This window comes from Vidua macroura, chromosome 1, assembly GCF_024509145.1.
Source record: "Vidua macroura isolate BioBank_ID:100142 chromosome 1, ASM2450914v1, whole genome shotgun sequence".
Taxonomy (NCBI): domain Eukaryota; kingdom Metazoa; phylum Chordata; class Aves; order Passeriformes; family Viduidae; genus Vidua; species Vidua macroura.
This window is the reverse complement of record NC_071571.1, coordinates 118,151,380-118,167,432: the sequence shown is the minus strand read 5'-3', so window position 1 is coordinate 118,167,432 and position 16,053 is coordinate 118,151,380. Positions and strand designations below refer to the sequence as shown.

General features: G+C 35.8%; 1 protein-coding gene across 4 annotated transcripts in view; it reads right to left on the bottom strand.

Annotated features, from left to right (window-relative positions):
* The window catches only part of NKAIN3 (sodium/potassium transporting ATPase interacting 3), a 341,572-nt gene that overhangs the window by 156,854 nt on the left and 168,665 nt on the right, over window positions 1-16,053 (bottom strand). For all 4 annotated transcript variants that reach the window (XM_053996752.1, XM_053996770.1, XM_053996743.1 and 1 more), the window contains exon 3: window positions 14,944-15,024. In XM_053996752.1, the coding sequence (XP_053852727.1) occupies window positions 14,944-15,024 (81 nt within the window). The remainder of the gene's footprint in view (window positions 1-14,943; window positions 15,025-16,053) is intronic.

Sequence of the window (16,053 nt, the reverse complement as noted above, 5' to 3'; positions counted from 1 at the left end):
ATCCTAATAGAATACAAATTTCTTCATCTCTAAATCCTTTTTGGGTTCTAAGAGTGGCTGTAACATGTAGTGATTTTTTATTCTCCTTTATAAGGACGATTTGTCTTTTAAAATACTGAATGTTTCAGAAATGCACTGAAATAGTAAACTAAGGCAGATGTTTGCTTAAAAAAAGAGAAACATATAACACAAATTTCATACATCTACATATCCTCCCCTGACTTTTTTTGACTCAAATTCATTTAATTTCTCTCACCTCCTATTATCTACTGGGAGAAGTTACAAAGCAAAAGCACAACAGAATCACAGAAGAGGTGCCACAATAATATATACAAGATCAATACAAGCAAATGCAACCTAGATTACTTGAAAAGGCTGTTAAGAGATACTATTAGGCAATATTGTAATGTGCATAATACACAAACAGAATGATATAGATATAACAATACAAAGCACTTATTTAACACAGTGTATGTCAAACCTTAGAATTTCAACTTCATTGCATAAGACAAGATTTTGGTACCTGATAAATTCCTAGGGTTTTTTTCAGCTTTTATATTAAAGCCTCCTTCCACTCTCAGACTTTATATATGAGAAGTGGAGAGGTCTTTGGATTGCCTCTTATTTTGATGCTGATCCTGCAAACTACTTAAATGCATGGTAAGCATGTGAGTAATTTTATTGAGTTTAATGAGACCACTCATGCATTTTAAGTTAATCTTGCAACTGAAGCAGCAGAAAAAGCCCCCACACAGAAGCCTAAGCAGTAGGAATACACAATGTGTCAGGACAATAACGACTTAGTTTGCACACACTACCCATGTGCTTTAAGCTATAGCACCTCTTTGGAGGGGTGATGCTCTCGTTGCCTTTCTGAAGCAGAGTTTGTGCAAATTAAGAACACAGGAAAGACTTCTCAATGAGGGACAACACATTTGTTCAAAGAGAATTTGTTCAGGGACAATACAGGAAGGATGGCTGTGAAGACTTTAGGTGAATGGCACATGGAGGTTCAGGGCTCAGCAAGTTAAAGACTGTTCCAGGTTCAGAACTAGGATGCTGTGGATGACTGATAGAAACTGGGAAGGAATACAAAAGCATTTCCTTCTGTTTTCCTCCACTGTGGTCCTCCCTCTGGTTTAAACTAAAGACAGCAATCTAGAGCTTCTAATGAGAGACTGCAGCAATGTTTTCCTTGGCAGCACGAGAAAAGTCCTTTTGCCCACCCTCTTCTGTATACTTTTTATCATTTCTAACAGCACATATATACAAAAATTTAATTATGAAACATTCATCCTTTGTGAATATTTCTATCAATGGGTACAAAAGCTTTCAGTGTCAGACAAAACCAAAAGAAAAATACACTGATTGTGTCATCCCGTTCCTCAAGAAACAAGAATAAAAATGGCAAAATTATTTCAGTCAATATAAATTAGAAGATATATAGGAGAGAATATTTAATGGTGAAGAAAAATAAGTCAGGTGGGATCCATGGCAGCAAGGTTAAAGGCAGCAAAAAGTTGTTCATTAAGCTTATTACGAACAATAGGAAATATCGACCTTCTAAATGATGTTTACTGTGATTTTTTTTTGAAGAGGCAAAAGAAGTAGACCATTTAATACATTCTTCTGTGGTTTGTTGTTTTTTTTTTGTTTTGTTTTTTTTTTGTTTTTTTTTTTTTTGTTTTTTTTTTTTTTTTTTTGTTTGTTTGTTTGTTTTTTTAATAAAAAATGACAACAGGAGGAACAAGCATTTTCTAAACCACTAGTAAGAGGTCTATGAATTTATAACTCACAGGCAATCTTTAGGCCTGGACAGCTAGCAACCACATAAAAGCACTGGGTATTGAGATCCATGAATGCAAATAAGTTAATTTTTAATAAATCTCTGGAACTGCATGAGACTGAAAAACTTTAAAGCCTATAAAAGTTACAGAAAATACACATGCAATGGTTCAAGGATCATTAATCTAGCTTTAGTCCCAGAGCCAACAGAAGAAAAATGGCTTAAAAACATGCTGGAGATCCAGCAAAAGCAGTATAATTGATGTCAGTCAATAATATTTCTTAAGACATTAGGACCTGTTAAACAAACTGTATTTCATTGCTTCCAGAGGTTAAATGCTGAGTTGATAGGAGCTGCAAGAAGGGAATATACTTAGAGATCTATAAGGCATTCACAAAACATTCTTATTGAAAAAAAAATTGAATGGCAGTACACTTTAATGGCCCAAAATTTAAATAGATTTAAAACTAGCTAATTAACATAGTTTTCAATGGAAAATCATAGCTGAATAAGAGTGTTTCTAGCAGGACTCCCTTGGGATTGATTCATGTTCTGATGCTATTCCACATTTTCATCAGTGATCTAGAAGTACATAAAAAATCCCTGCTTGCAGTGGATGTATTTGCAGATGACACAAAGAGAGGGAGGAGGGTAAATAATGAAAAGGCAGGCAGCTGTACAGGGCCATCTGGACTACTTGGTAAGCTGGGATCAGTGAAACAAAATCCATTAAACTATAGGCAGGCACAAGCAAAATTATAGAGCCTGGAAAGAGGAAATACAAGTCATGACACAGATCTGGAAACTCCATTCTAAAAAACAAAATGTTTGGATGACAGTTAGCATGATCCTGGGATGTTTAAGCAAGCTGCCTAGCTACAGATATAAAAAGTGATCTTACTTAGACATTCAGAAATTAATATCCTAGGATACAAAAATCTAGGAACATTTTAAAACCCTCTAAATACCTTTTAAAACCATTTGGTTATTTCATGTATAATAACAAGGCAAATTTGTGTCCCAAGCATATTTTAAGATGTAGACATTTGCACAAAGATTAGCATATTCTATCAGAGTAAAGTAAGAAGTTTTCAAAGAAAATGATGCCACAAAGTTATTTTCATTTTTAAAGGGAATCACAACTCTAACACCATTATATAAAGTATACTTTTACCTAATCAGGTAGTCAGTTGATTCATAATAATAAAATATATGCGATTTAAAATAGATAAAAACATCAAGAAGTACTAATTAAAAAGCAATTATTAACAAATGTTGGCTTTTCCAAATTAACTGTTTAGACTGATTGTGCTAATGTTTTCAGAGTACACATTATCCACATGCCTAGAACATTTACGAATAAAAATAACTACCTCATGGAAAAACAAGACATACGGATAGAAGATACTCTGAAGCAAACAAAAGTTGCAAATCAGGGTAAATGTGAAGCACATGAAAATGGTCCCAACACAGCATGAACTGCTCTGAAGTTAAACAATGTACAAGTGTGTTTGAGATGAAGATTTAGTGAAAATCAGTTCCTTCACAGCTGGACATGTACATATCTTTTTCTTCACTGACTTTTATCCAACGACCCACCTTTGAAGTGGAAAAAATAAGAGCACTTGTGAATGCCCTGGTAACAGATAAAAAAACATCAATTTAGTCAAGATGACATAGATCAAAAGGAAAATAATCTGTCCTGGCAAGCTGGCCAGTAGTTTGGTCATATCTGATCAAACTGAAGAAAATTACTAAACTGAATGAAAAGAAAGCTGAAAGAAGTCAATTATCAATTATCGTTGATAATTCACAGAAAGTAAAAGTAAAGTGAATCAACTGTGTTATATCTGCAAATAAGTAATCAGGGGTTGAGGAATAACAGCTATGCCCCTTGAAGCAGAACCAGACAGACTTCAGTAGGCAGTTCAGAGAGTTTGAACTGTCTCAGCATAAAATCTATCCAAGCCTTCAAACTTTTTTTAGATAAACAACGAAAATCTTCAGCCAAAACTTCCAAATCAAACATGAGTGAGCTCTTGATCTACCAAGGAAGCCCTAAAAAAAAAAAAAAAAAAAAAAGCCTCCAAGTAACAGAGCAGCAATCCTCTGCATATGGGTAGAATATATTCAACATATTCTCCCCCTGGAATAGAATACCTCGTTCAAAACAACATTTTAAAGAACTTCTAAAGAACTTCTACATGCTCTCTAAAGGTATAAGCAGAGAGGGAATCTAAGTGTACAGAATCCAATGCTGCTATGACACAGAGACAATAAATTTACTCACAAGCAGCATTTGCTCTTGGAAGACAGTGTTAATCAGGCACTGTTGCCATTCCTGTGACTTCTCTTCCAACATTTCTGCCTTCCCCATTTGACTGAATAGGTCAAGAAGCCCAGCACTATTCCTGCTATACTAAAGACACTCAGACAATAAACCTCCTAGCAAAGCAAAGGGCAGGAGAGCAGCTTAATCCCCAGTAGGATTCTCTCACCCTTTCCCCATTAATCCAAACTGAAGAAGTCTGCTCAAAGGAATTCTGATACTCATGAATAACAAATTCAGTCACATCACAACCTAAGCAAGGAGTTTCCCTGAAGGACAGCTGAAAAAGAAAGAAAGTATAATAACCTAGAGAAGAAACAATCCCTCCAATTCCCTTATGCAATTGAAAAGTAGTTCTCAAAGCCCATTCACCTTATAGAGGTTAAATAAATTATTCGACAAAAGCCAAATTTAGGAGGTAAACTTGCTCCAAGATTCAAACCACAAAGATCATGAGAATTCTTCCTATGACCTTACAGAATCAAAAATCTTCTTTTAATTAAGACAGTTTAACACAACACAAACATTAAGCAATCTACAAAAGAAGAAAAGATTGCCAAAACAGACACATTGGAAATACATTTAAGGCTTACCCAAGGTTATACTATTGAACTAGAGCTTTTTGTTTGCTGAAGCCTTCAAAAGAAATTAATATGGGGAATAAAGGCAGGGACACTGCCATATTGTCCACCAAGAAAGAACCACTTAATAGGAGCTGAAGTGCAGGTTTTTTTTCCTTCCACTTGTTCTTCTGAAATACCTGCAGAAAGTCGTTTTCAGATAGGAACACCACAGTTACAAGGTTTGTAAAAATCAAAGGCAAAATTACTACACCAGACTCCTGGAAAGAAGTAATTTAAGGAAGATGTTAACAAAGAATGCTTGGGGTTATGTACATCTAATGACAAGACACTAAAAAAGAATGGAGAATAAGGAAAATTCTGAGTGGATATAGAAGATCTATGTAGTTAGGAAAAAATCTCCTTGGTTGTCAAATGTATATCTCTGAAAAGTAAACCAAGGTTTCTCCTTTGCTTTTCCTCTAAATTAGAGTTTATGCATCCCAAAGGATGTAAGCAGTCACCTGGATGACATCTAGAGATGATAAACAATAACCTGCTTCTTATATTTCTTTTCCAGTTCAAAAATAAGCCCACGTTAACACATCTATCTAAGTAATATCTATAGAGGGGTCCGGACAGTCTGGATTGATGGGCCTAGGCTATTTTTATGAGGTTTGATAAGGCCAAGTGCAGGGTCCTGCCCTCGGGTCACAAAAATCCCAGGCAGCTCTACAGGCTGGGGCAGAGTGGCTGGTAATCTGACCAGTGGAAAAGGACCTGGGAGTCCTGGTCAACAGCTGACTGAACATGAGCCAGTGTGTGCCCAGGTAGCCCAGGTGGCCAAGAAGTCCAATGGCATCCTGGCTTGGATCATAAATGGTTTGGTGAGCAGGACCAGCACAGGGATTGTCCCCCTCTACTCAGCACTGGTGAGGCCAAACCTTGAGTGCTGGGTTAAATTCTGTGCCGCTCAACTCAAGGACATTGAGGTGCTGGAGTGAGTCCAGAAAAGGGCAACAAGGCCGATGAAGGATCTGGAGCACAAGTCTAATGAGAAGCTGGAAAAAAAGAAGTTCAGGGGAGACCTTATCATGCACTGCAACTACCTGAAAGCAGACTGCAGTCAAGTGGGGGTCAGTCTCTTCTCCCAGTTAACAAGTGGCAAAAGGAAATGTCCTCAAGTTATGCCAGGTGAGATTTAGATGGGATATTAGGAAAAATTTCTTCACTCATAGAGTTGTCAAGTATTGCGACATGCTGCCCAGGGAAGTGGTGGAATCACTGTCCTTGGAAATGTTCAAGAAATGTGTCCATGTGGTCCTTGGGGACATGGTTTAGTGGTGGACCTGGCAGTGTTAGGTTAATGATTGAAGTTGATGACTTTGGAAGTATTTTTCAACCTTAATGATTTAAGGATTTACAATTATGAAGTCCCATAAGAAACGTGTAGCATGCTTAAAAATCCCATAAGATTCAGCACCACAATTTATGATAATAACTTTTTCAGATTCTACCATCATCAACAACAAATGTCCTGTATATTCATCAAGGTCTAGGACTGCCTCATGTGCAAATTACCAAAAAAACTTTAAATTACATTTTCTTCTTAACAAGCATTGTCTTCGAATGGACAAAAAAAATGCAAGCAAACAACCTATGAATCAGTGTGAAACTCCCTTCAGAACAGTTGAACTTCTTTCAAACTAGACATCAATTAAATAATTAAATCTTCATCAGAAGACTAATGAAATTACAGATTTCCCCATAATTAGGAAGAAGTCCTTACTTGGCAATTGTTGGAACTAAAATCTCAAAGGATACACTGCAGCAGTAATGTTGTACACTACAGTACAACACTTTACAGAAGTTTTTATCAAAAAACATAAATTTGACCTTAGTGGGGAACAAATAGATCTGGCAGTAGCACCAAAATAAGTAGACTGCATTATATATGGGTCAAAAATCTCTACACAGCAGTCACTCATCTCATAGTTAGAAGCTGCTGGATAGCCAGCAGATATGGTTGATCTAATGTCTAAACAAGAATATGATTAAATAAATAATCAAAATGACTTTCACTTGAGTTTTACCAGAAGGGCATCACATTTGCAAAGAAGAAAATGAAATTACAGCAACAGCCTTTCTATTTCTACAAAAAGAGCATAATAATCACTACAAAACATATCCAAATGTCAATAAGTAGATATAAAAATCCCCTGAGTAATGAAATCTAGGTTCACCTTACCTGAAGATGAGTGTGTCATAGTTGTTTACAACCAAACCACAACTTAGGGAAATTTCCTTTCCTCACTTCATGAACAATTCAACTTATTTCAGAAACACAAGATTAGAATGGTCTTGATGACTAGATGGTCCTTCTTGCTCTTGTATTCTCTCATTCCTTATTCTGTATTCACTGGTTCTTCATGTAAATACCCACGACTTTTTCAGGCCTTTTGCCCTGGGCTTCAGACACAAACCCTAGGTATGCAGGATTTACCCTCTCTGCATCTCTAGCCATTGTAGCATGGATTCCTGAATCACAGGAATACTTTTTCATATCCAAAGGTCTCATTGGAGAAATATTCCAAGCTACTTGAGTTACTTACCTCCTTTCCATAAGTCAAAATTTTAGGCTTTTTTTTCCTTTAAACAGATCCTACAAATTAAACCAATAAACCCAAACAAATATGACTGTGATGTTTTTAATAATAAATGTATCTGTGCAGCTCTTAGCTAAGCAGATATATCATAAGAACCATTTAATATTAATGGTATTAAATGCATTATTAAAAAAACCTCCAGAGATATAACCTCAGTGATTCAAACCAATGAAGAAGGTGATAACCTCCACTCCAGATATCAGCATTTTGCAGTCATTAGGGGTTATAAAAGAAAACCAGTTTTGATTGAAACACCCATTTTAACGATGCTTGCATATAATAAATTGAACCACTGTAAATGTCACCTGAAAGGATATAAAATTCAATTTTTGCACCATCTGGAATGTACTCCTGATTAAGTTGTTCAGCAATGTGATTGTATCACCTAAACAAACTAATTAACATCAGAATGACACATTTTGCAGTTTCACTGGCATTTATCTGTGTCCCATTTATTCTACATATGTTTTTTTCCCAGAATGACCTTATGCTCAAATAGTGCCATGAAGCTAGTGCATGTTAATTCTCTTTTCAAGAAGAAGCATATTTTTCATTAGACCTTACACAATGCAACACCTTTACGCAGTAGAGTAAAACAGAGTGAACAACAAATTAGTTTTGGAACATGAAATCTGGAACATCAAAGTCTCTTCTTTGTGGCTAAACAGCAACAAAGTCTCCTCAGCTACAATAGATTCACACCTTTTTGCTCTTCAATTTCTTTCTTTTCTTTTTTTATTTTTTTTAAGAGAGCACATATTAAGTCATCTTTTGTAAGTCACCTTTTTGTCTAAGAAATTTAAATTGCAAATAAAAAGAAAATTCTATTTGCCATACCTTCATCATTATGAATTCACAGTTCATAGCTAATTCTTCTCTAACTTTTCATGGAAACAGTCATTGTATTCTATACAGAAACTACCACACAGACTTTCTGCTCCTGCACGTTCTGATGTCAGCCTAACACAACATTAAAAATACTGTTTGCAAATACCATTGAAAGGCCCCCCAACAGCAAGTAAATCAATGATTAACAGTACCTAACACCAGCCAAGTCCAGAGCCATTATTCTGAAGTGCTGAAATGTTGTTTCTGTTCAATATTACACTGCATAACTTCACAGCAAATTAGTTTCCAGGTTTATTGCCAAAGTAATTAAAAATTCAAAAGGTTGCTGTTTGAGCAGAACATTATGGAAGAGTATTAAATACAATTGAACCTGGTGATTATTTCTTTTTATAGTGAGAGAGCAGTAGGATGCGAGGAGCAACTTGAATAAGGAGGTCATATTAGAAGTTCATATTTTATCAAACACATTTCAGTGGAGCCTCTACTGTAGGAAAGGGAACAAGAAAAACTAAGAGGAGGAAAATGTTTTTAAAACCTTTTTAAAAAAAAAAAAAAATTACCTCTGAGAGCTGGTTCAATGAAAGGGTGAAGGCCAAGGGAGTTAAATGGATTATATGACGTGAGCATTAAAACTCATATTTGGTCTGATTTTGCTTTATATTATCTTAATTCTATTTACTAAAGTACTATTTGATTAGCATTCCTCCTATTTTAATGTCAGAGAAGATTCTGGAGCATTACTTACAAAAATTACATTTTTTAAATCCTTTGGGAAAAATAAGGTAGTTCAGGAAGGAGGAGAAGGTGAGGGGGTCTAAACCTCAAAGAAACAAACCCAACCTTTTCATCAGGTTTAATTTCTGCAAGTTGAATTTTACTAGTGCATATGCTCAGAAGAGATTATATTTAACTACTGCTATAAAATTAGTAATTTGTAATGTCTAGAAATTGCAGAAGGCCTACAGCCACATCCAGTGCATGATCAATCCCTGTGCACATCTCAGCTGGTAGCAGCTGATGGCATCACCTGGAGCAAACGAACACACAGTAGTGGGGAGAATTAGAAGTTAAGGGTGTGTAGTCTCCCAAGAGAGATGGTGATCAAAAGGATGTGATGATGAATAAGAGGTGTGTGGGAAGAAATTCTCAGCTGAGCTGTACATGAATGCATACACTACATACAGCAGCGAAGAAATGCATTTATCACTCTTGCTTTGCTCTCAGTGAAGGCAATGATTTGTGTTCAACTGAAAATCCATCAATCGAACAGACAGCACATGAGTTTTGTCTGTAACAGAGATCTAATCTCTGCCAAGAGTGAGCAGCAATGACAGTGTTGTCTCCCTCTTGCTGTCACACAGCTGAACACTAAAACCCCACCTGTGCACACCCAAAACCCGCTGTCAGCCTCCCAGGAGACTTCACTAGGGTTCCCTATCTTCTGTGTCCCTACACACTCTCTGGGGAGAAAAGCCAGAGACACCTCAAGCTCCCCAACTGGAATGACAGTCATGATGAAATGTTCAACACTCTTAATTAAGATGAGGTTTTGAGTCTTCAACTAGTACTGATTTTTTGAATTTAAACACTCCTACCCTAAACCATCCATGGACACTCACTTGAGTTTTTATCTTGACAGAAGCTTGTTTCTATAGATCAAAAATAGTGCAGTAGAAGAGTTGTCCATTACTAAGGCTTCGTAACAGCTTTATATCCTCTTCAGTGTCCTTATTAGTAAAATGCTTCAACCAAATCTTTTTTGCCACATGCTCAGCAAATTATTTCTTGCTCTTCTTCCCAGCGGATATGAAAAAAAACATTCCTCCACATAAAAGTCACTTAAGTGTGAGTAGATGCACAATGATCTATTCTCTGCTTAGACTAAGGAAGTCCTTTATCCTCCATCTATTGATTTTCCATATTGGTTCTATGGATGCTGCCAACTTTGTCCCTGAGCTTTTTGGAGTGGGTAATTCTATGGAGCTAATTATGATGATAATTAGACCAAAATAATGTTTTGTCACATCAGCACAAGTTAGAAAGAGAATCACTTTTTCTTTCATATTGTTAATGCAAATTCAACCAGTGCTCTCATTTCACATTAAAAAAAAAAGACACAAGCCCAAGCATACACCATAACATCTCTATTAATACAAATTAGCATTGGTTCTGAGCTTAACTTACTCCATTTGAGATGATTAGATATAATTGCAGAACAATTAAGGATTGACTGACATGCACCAGATGGAATAAATTTGATTACACAAGTAGCCGGTATAAAGTTCACATAATTAACTCTCATTCTGACATACAACATTTTTTTTTGGAAAAGAGCACTAGGTTTCCAGTCTCTCAGCATTTTAATAAGTAAATTATTAGTCCATTTTTTCCTCAGATGGAAGAAATCATTAATTTTGTCAGATAATTCTATCCTCCGACTACAGATCCATATAATAATTTGGCCTATAATTCTGTCTCCAGCTTAATAAAGCTGGATGGGAGCCCTAAAAACTTCGATCATCCATTGACCAAAGTAAATATTACTAGGAAAAAAAAACATGAAAAAAAAATCTTGTTTCATTAAATGACATAAGCAAAACTTCCTTTGGCTTCAGGAGAAAGGCTAATGAAGTTGGTGCCACAGGCACATCAGAGAGCTCACATTCACTCAATATGTAAAACTAAGGACAAGGTAATGAACATAAGCTGTTTAGAAGTAACTTTCTACTGAATATATGAGAGTGTGTCAGGTAAATCCTTGGCCAAAAAAATTAGAAGAGTCAGTTGACACAGAGCTCAATTTTGAGAGCAAAACTTAAATCCAGAATGAGGCACGGTTCACAGCAAAGAAGCATGCCACAGAAAAGCCATGCAGGACAAGCAGAAATATCCTAGAAAAAGAAAAGAGCTCATCAATGTTCCCCAGCTGCTTAGGTAAGGCATATGAAAACAGGAAAGGTTGTACAACAGGTACACAATACCACAGTGCTGCTATACATTTACCAAATATAGGTTTTAACACATGGAAAGAAATGCCAGTAACTCACAAATACAAAAGCAATAGAAAAATGGCCTATAAAAAAATTTGGAATAGCAAATGATAAATACAAATGAATACAGCTATTTTCATACTGGATCTGAAATACCTGAGGGATGTAACAACAGAATTATTGACTGTACACTCTAAACAGATGAAGACCCCTTTGTACAGGAGTACATAACACCATGTATTGCTGCAGATTGAGGGGTGGCTTACACACATTAGAAATTATGTAGTCTATTTAAGCACCTACAAAACTTCAGGAAAACAGTTTCTGTTTTTGTCTACATGCTTTAATGCCTATACTCTGGAATGTGACAATTAAAACTTAATTTCATTTCAAGACAGAATGAGATCAAAACAATTAATGAGCTTATGTATGGATGTAGCAAGCTGTCATCCTGCAGTGAAGAATTAAAAGGTCATGTTATAATAACAGCTTTGTTTCTCTCATATGGAATGGTTAACACTAAAAATTATGTTTCCAATTTCAGAAAAGTAGTAAATGAACAAAAGACAGGCAAATTTAATTTATTTCTTATGGGCAGTTTCATTGCTGCTAAAATCAGGGAAAAAATTAATACAAATAAAAGAGGTGTACATAGGTATATTTATTTTATTTCTGATCAAATACAATTTCTTTAGCCCTGAAAAAAGCATTACAATTTTATTTGCACATCTGTAACGTACGTGAAAAAGGATCTTGACCTCTATGTTGTTTATAAGGCAGTTAAAGAGGAAACAGTTGCTCATTAGATTTCTACTGACAACAGCAGCTGTGGGAGAGCTGCGTTTATCTCCTTTTTGCACCCAAGATGACTTGAATCTATATCATCCTTTTCCCAGGAGACTGCCTTAATCACCATAGTGTGGCTATTGGAGGGTGCTTAGTTTATCAAGAAAATTATAATTGAAGGTAATTGAAGGGAAACTGTTTCAAACTTTCACAGTAAACAGGCATACATTACCTATGTCCTTCTTATTATCATTCAAATTACCTGCAGTGGAATTTCCTGGCAGAATTCAAACAGTGAATATTCAAAGGAGATCCTCCTCCCCACTTCAGAAATAAGATCTGAGCAAAATTTCAGCAGTGGTAGGTTTCTACTATGACATTTGAAAAGTCTGTCTCTATTGTATGCATACTCCATGGGCAGATACTGAATTAAAATTACCATTTATTATTGTACAAAGTTAGATTTTCAGCGGCATTCATGATTGAAGACTTAATAAACTCATGGGACATCAACCAAGAGCTAACTCTTTCTGGTCAGAGCAAATGCAAACATGGTAGTGCTTAAAAACAAACAAGCCAACAGAAATCAGCCACCTGCCAGACAGCATTCCCTGACAGAATGTCAACAGAAGTTTAAAATTGTAATCAATCTGTATTCATTACAGAGATACAGTTTCTTTTTCTTTTTTTTAATGGAAAAAGAGAACAATAGGAAGAAAAAAAAAGTGACTATTGCCTGCCAAGATTTCAATGCTGAATAAACAACCATACTTGGAAACCTTATTACAGTTGTTTGATTTCCCAGCCACACTAATGTACTCTGATAACAACACTTTTCTATCATGTCTGACACCACAGGAACATATTAATGGAAGAAATGATGAATTTTTAACTAGAATCTTGGATAAAATATGGGTCCCAATTAAATTTGGTGTGACATATTAACCAAATAACAAATACCCAGTATTTTATGCATATGGGGCAAAAAGACCTTAGTCTCTTGATAGCCTCATTATATCTAGCAAAATTTTCAGAAAGACAAATAAATAGGCCCAAAATACCATGATGTACTGAAAAAGTTTCTTAATTCTATCATTGCTAAGCTGGTCTCGATGCTCATACCCTTGGCATAATTTATACAAGAGCAGTTAACGTCCACAGAAATAATTTTGTCTCTATCACCTTGTTGGGAAGAACTTTTCAAATGTAATTACAAACCACAAGATAAAAGTTCCACAAAAATATTGAAATTAACTGAATTATACACTAATAAAAGGGAATTTTGTCAACTTCCAAGTAGTATTTTTGCTACTATTTCTCTGCAGTGTGATTTGTCATGTTAAAGTATAAGAGTAAAAAGTGAAACACAGAAGTGAAACTGGAAGATGAAGGATTTCAATTCATACCTGCTGATTTATAAACCTCTTAACTGAGCATATTATCAGAATCTGTATCTGAATTTGCAAACAAATTCAATGGTCAGACTAAAAGCTTTGCTTCACTTCCTAAGTCCTTAGATAAATATATTACTTACACATAAAATATAATAGTCACTACAAAAACAGAGATGACCCAACTAAATTAAAGCATACAACCTCTATGTATCATAAGAATGAACAATTATTTGGCTATTCACCATTTTTATCTGTTGCTTTTCTGTTCATCTAATAGATTTTTAAGTCAGAACATACCATTAGGATCATTTATTTTGATCCTCTATGAAGTGTACTAATTTCTTTATCAAGCCTGGTAACTTCTCATGAGCTACAAAATTGAAGGAAAAATAAACTGTTGCAGCTTTTCATGACAAAATTTTATCACCAAAGGAACCTAACTGAAAGCTTAAATTTAAACAGATTTTCTTCTGAGTAAATTAAATCTTATTTCTTATTAAATCGGTTTCATCAGTTTTCTGTTTGTTGTCAACCAAAAGCTAGGATCTTTAATCCTAGCGAGTACATAGTTCATAAATATTCACTCCAAACTGCGTGGAGTAAACAATTCACAGAATCACAGAATGGGTCAGGTTGGAAGGGACCACAGTGGTCCCTGCTCCAACCTCCCTGCTCCAGCAGGGTATTCCCAGAGCACATGGCACAGGACTGCGTTCTCTAAAAGCACTGAATGAATTAACAGTCATGCAGTTCAAATCATTAAATCTATAACCAGTAACAATGACATTTATTCTATTAATAATGCCAGGATCAACATGTGCCATGGGCATATTATGCCTAGAATTATTTAAATGTGGTAAATGTGGTAAACCAAGATCTGTATCATCTGTGTCCAACTGGAGGATAAAAACCAGCAGGTGTTGTGTGAAACTCCCTGCAGATACAATGCTGAACATAACCTATGCTAACATAAGTGCTACCTTGAACAAGCGCACATCTCTTGATAATTCCAGAAAATATTTCTGCTCTAATCAGAGGACTGAATAAAGAATTGGTGACCTAAAACACTGATGTCATATAAAGGAAAGTTTTATTCAGATATGACAAAAGTCACCCTTTGCCATTTGTTCTTTTTTGTAAAGAATTAACATTCTCACTGTGAGATCAATTTGCTCAGCAAGTTATCACATTAACCTTCTTAGTAATTTTTTTTCAAAGCAGTCTTGGAAATTCACACTTTTTACACACACTTGAAAATTCAACCAAAATGACACTGCCTGCTTTTTAACAATCAAAAAGGACCTCAAATTTACAACTGAATACCTTCCCACCTCTCACTTTGGATTGGTTCTCCAGAAGGCAACTGTAATTCAGATTCATTGTATTTATGTGCTTCAAACCTGTGGCTATTTACCAGGAGGGAAAAGTTCAAACATTACAGTTCTTGTTGGAGGGAAACTCTGAAGATCAAATTGTATGTTCAAACAATCACATTTTTCCTCTGTGGTTCCAGACTTCTGAAATCTGAGAGTCCTGCTGTTGAGACACCCTCCCATAAATCTGAAGAAGGGTAAGTGACCTACCTTAGAAAGCCCGCCTACTTCCAAATAGAAGCAGATAATGAAAACATTCCAGGTGACCCACAGGGCAGTCCACACCGTGTACTAAACACAAAGCCGGATGAGAGCAAAAAAGAGAGAAAAATAGAACGTTAAGGTGAAATTACTTCATACTGAGCAGATCAATAGTAAAAAACTGATATCCATAAGCATTGTTCTTCAGGGAACAGCCAAGAACAGAGAGTTCAAAGAAGGAGCTCCCCCTGCAGAAGTCCCCTAAGAACCACCAGAAATTACAAATTCAATATTCATTGCTGTACTAAATAAATACCAATAAAACGGATTTATTCTTTACAGTTTTACACTATCCTACTTATATCAATTAAGTCCAAAATGTTGACTGAAACACTGGTTTTGGGACAACTCTGAGTCATTTATAAATCATAATTTACCTTTCTTAAAGGAAATTTCAGATAAGCAAAATATCTTAAAGAAGTAAATATTATTGAAATAACATTTAAATATTATGAAGAAAGGTGCAAGAAAAAACCCCACCACCAAACAAAACAGAAGTTCTATTGATTTGGTAATCTAGCTTTTTTTCTTTTTAAACAAATAGGTAAAGTGTAAATCTGATCTCTTAAGAGTCTTTCACAGTAAAATGTACTTTATTACATTAAAATTAGCTCACTACTTCTCCAAGCCTTTTACCACGAACCTGATCCTGAAAAGCACACTCAACAGTTGAACATATCCATACCTCTTCTGGGTTCTCCAGCATCGTACTGAACTCATACAGCACCCACAGCATGAATGGGACATTAATTCGTCTACTTCAAATCATCTTTTGCATTTTAACTGTCAGCACAACAGACTGGCACCATTTCTTTATGGATGCACTGCTTACTGATATACAGCTGTACCTTATTCCCAAGGAATTCTCCAGGCACTCCACCTCAGTAGCATCTCATCCTAATGGGCCAAGTGTCCACGCAGCCATGCTGGAGTTACATCCACCAGAACAAAGGCAGTGAGCATCAGCCCTGCCTTTTTACACACTTGGAGCCTTCACAGTGGAGAACTGCTGCTGAGAGTTTTTGCAAGTCTACTTAGCCAGATGAGGGTTAGTACCTA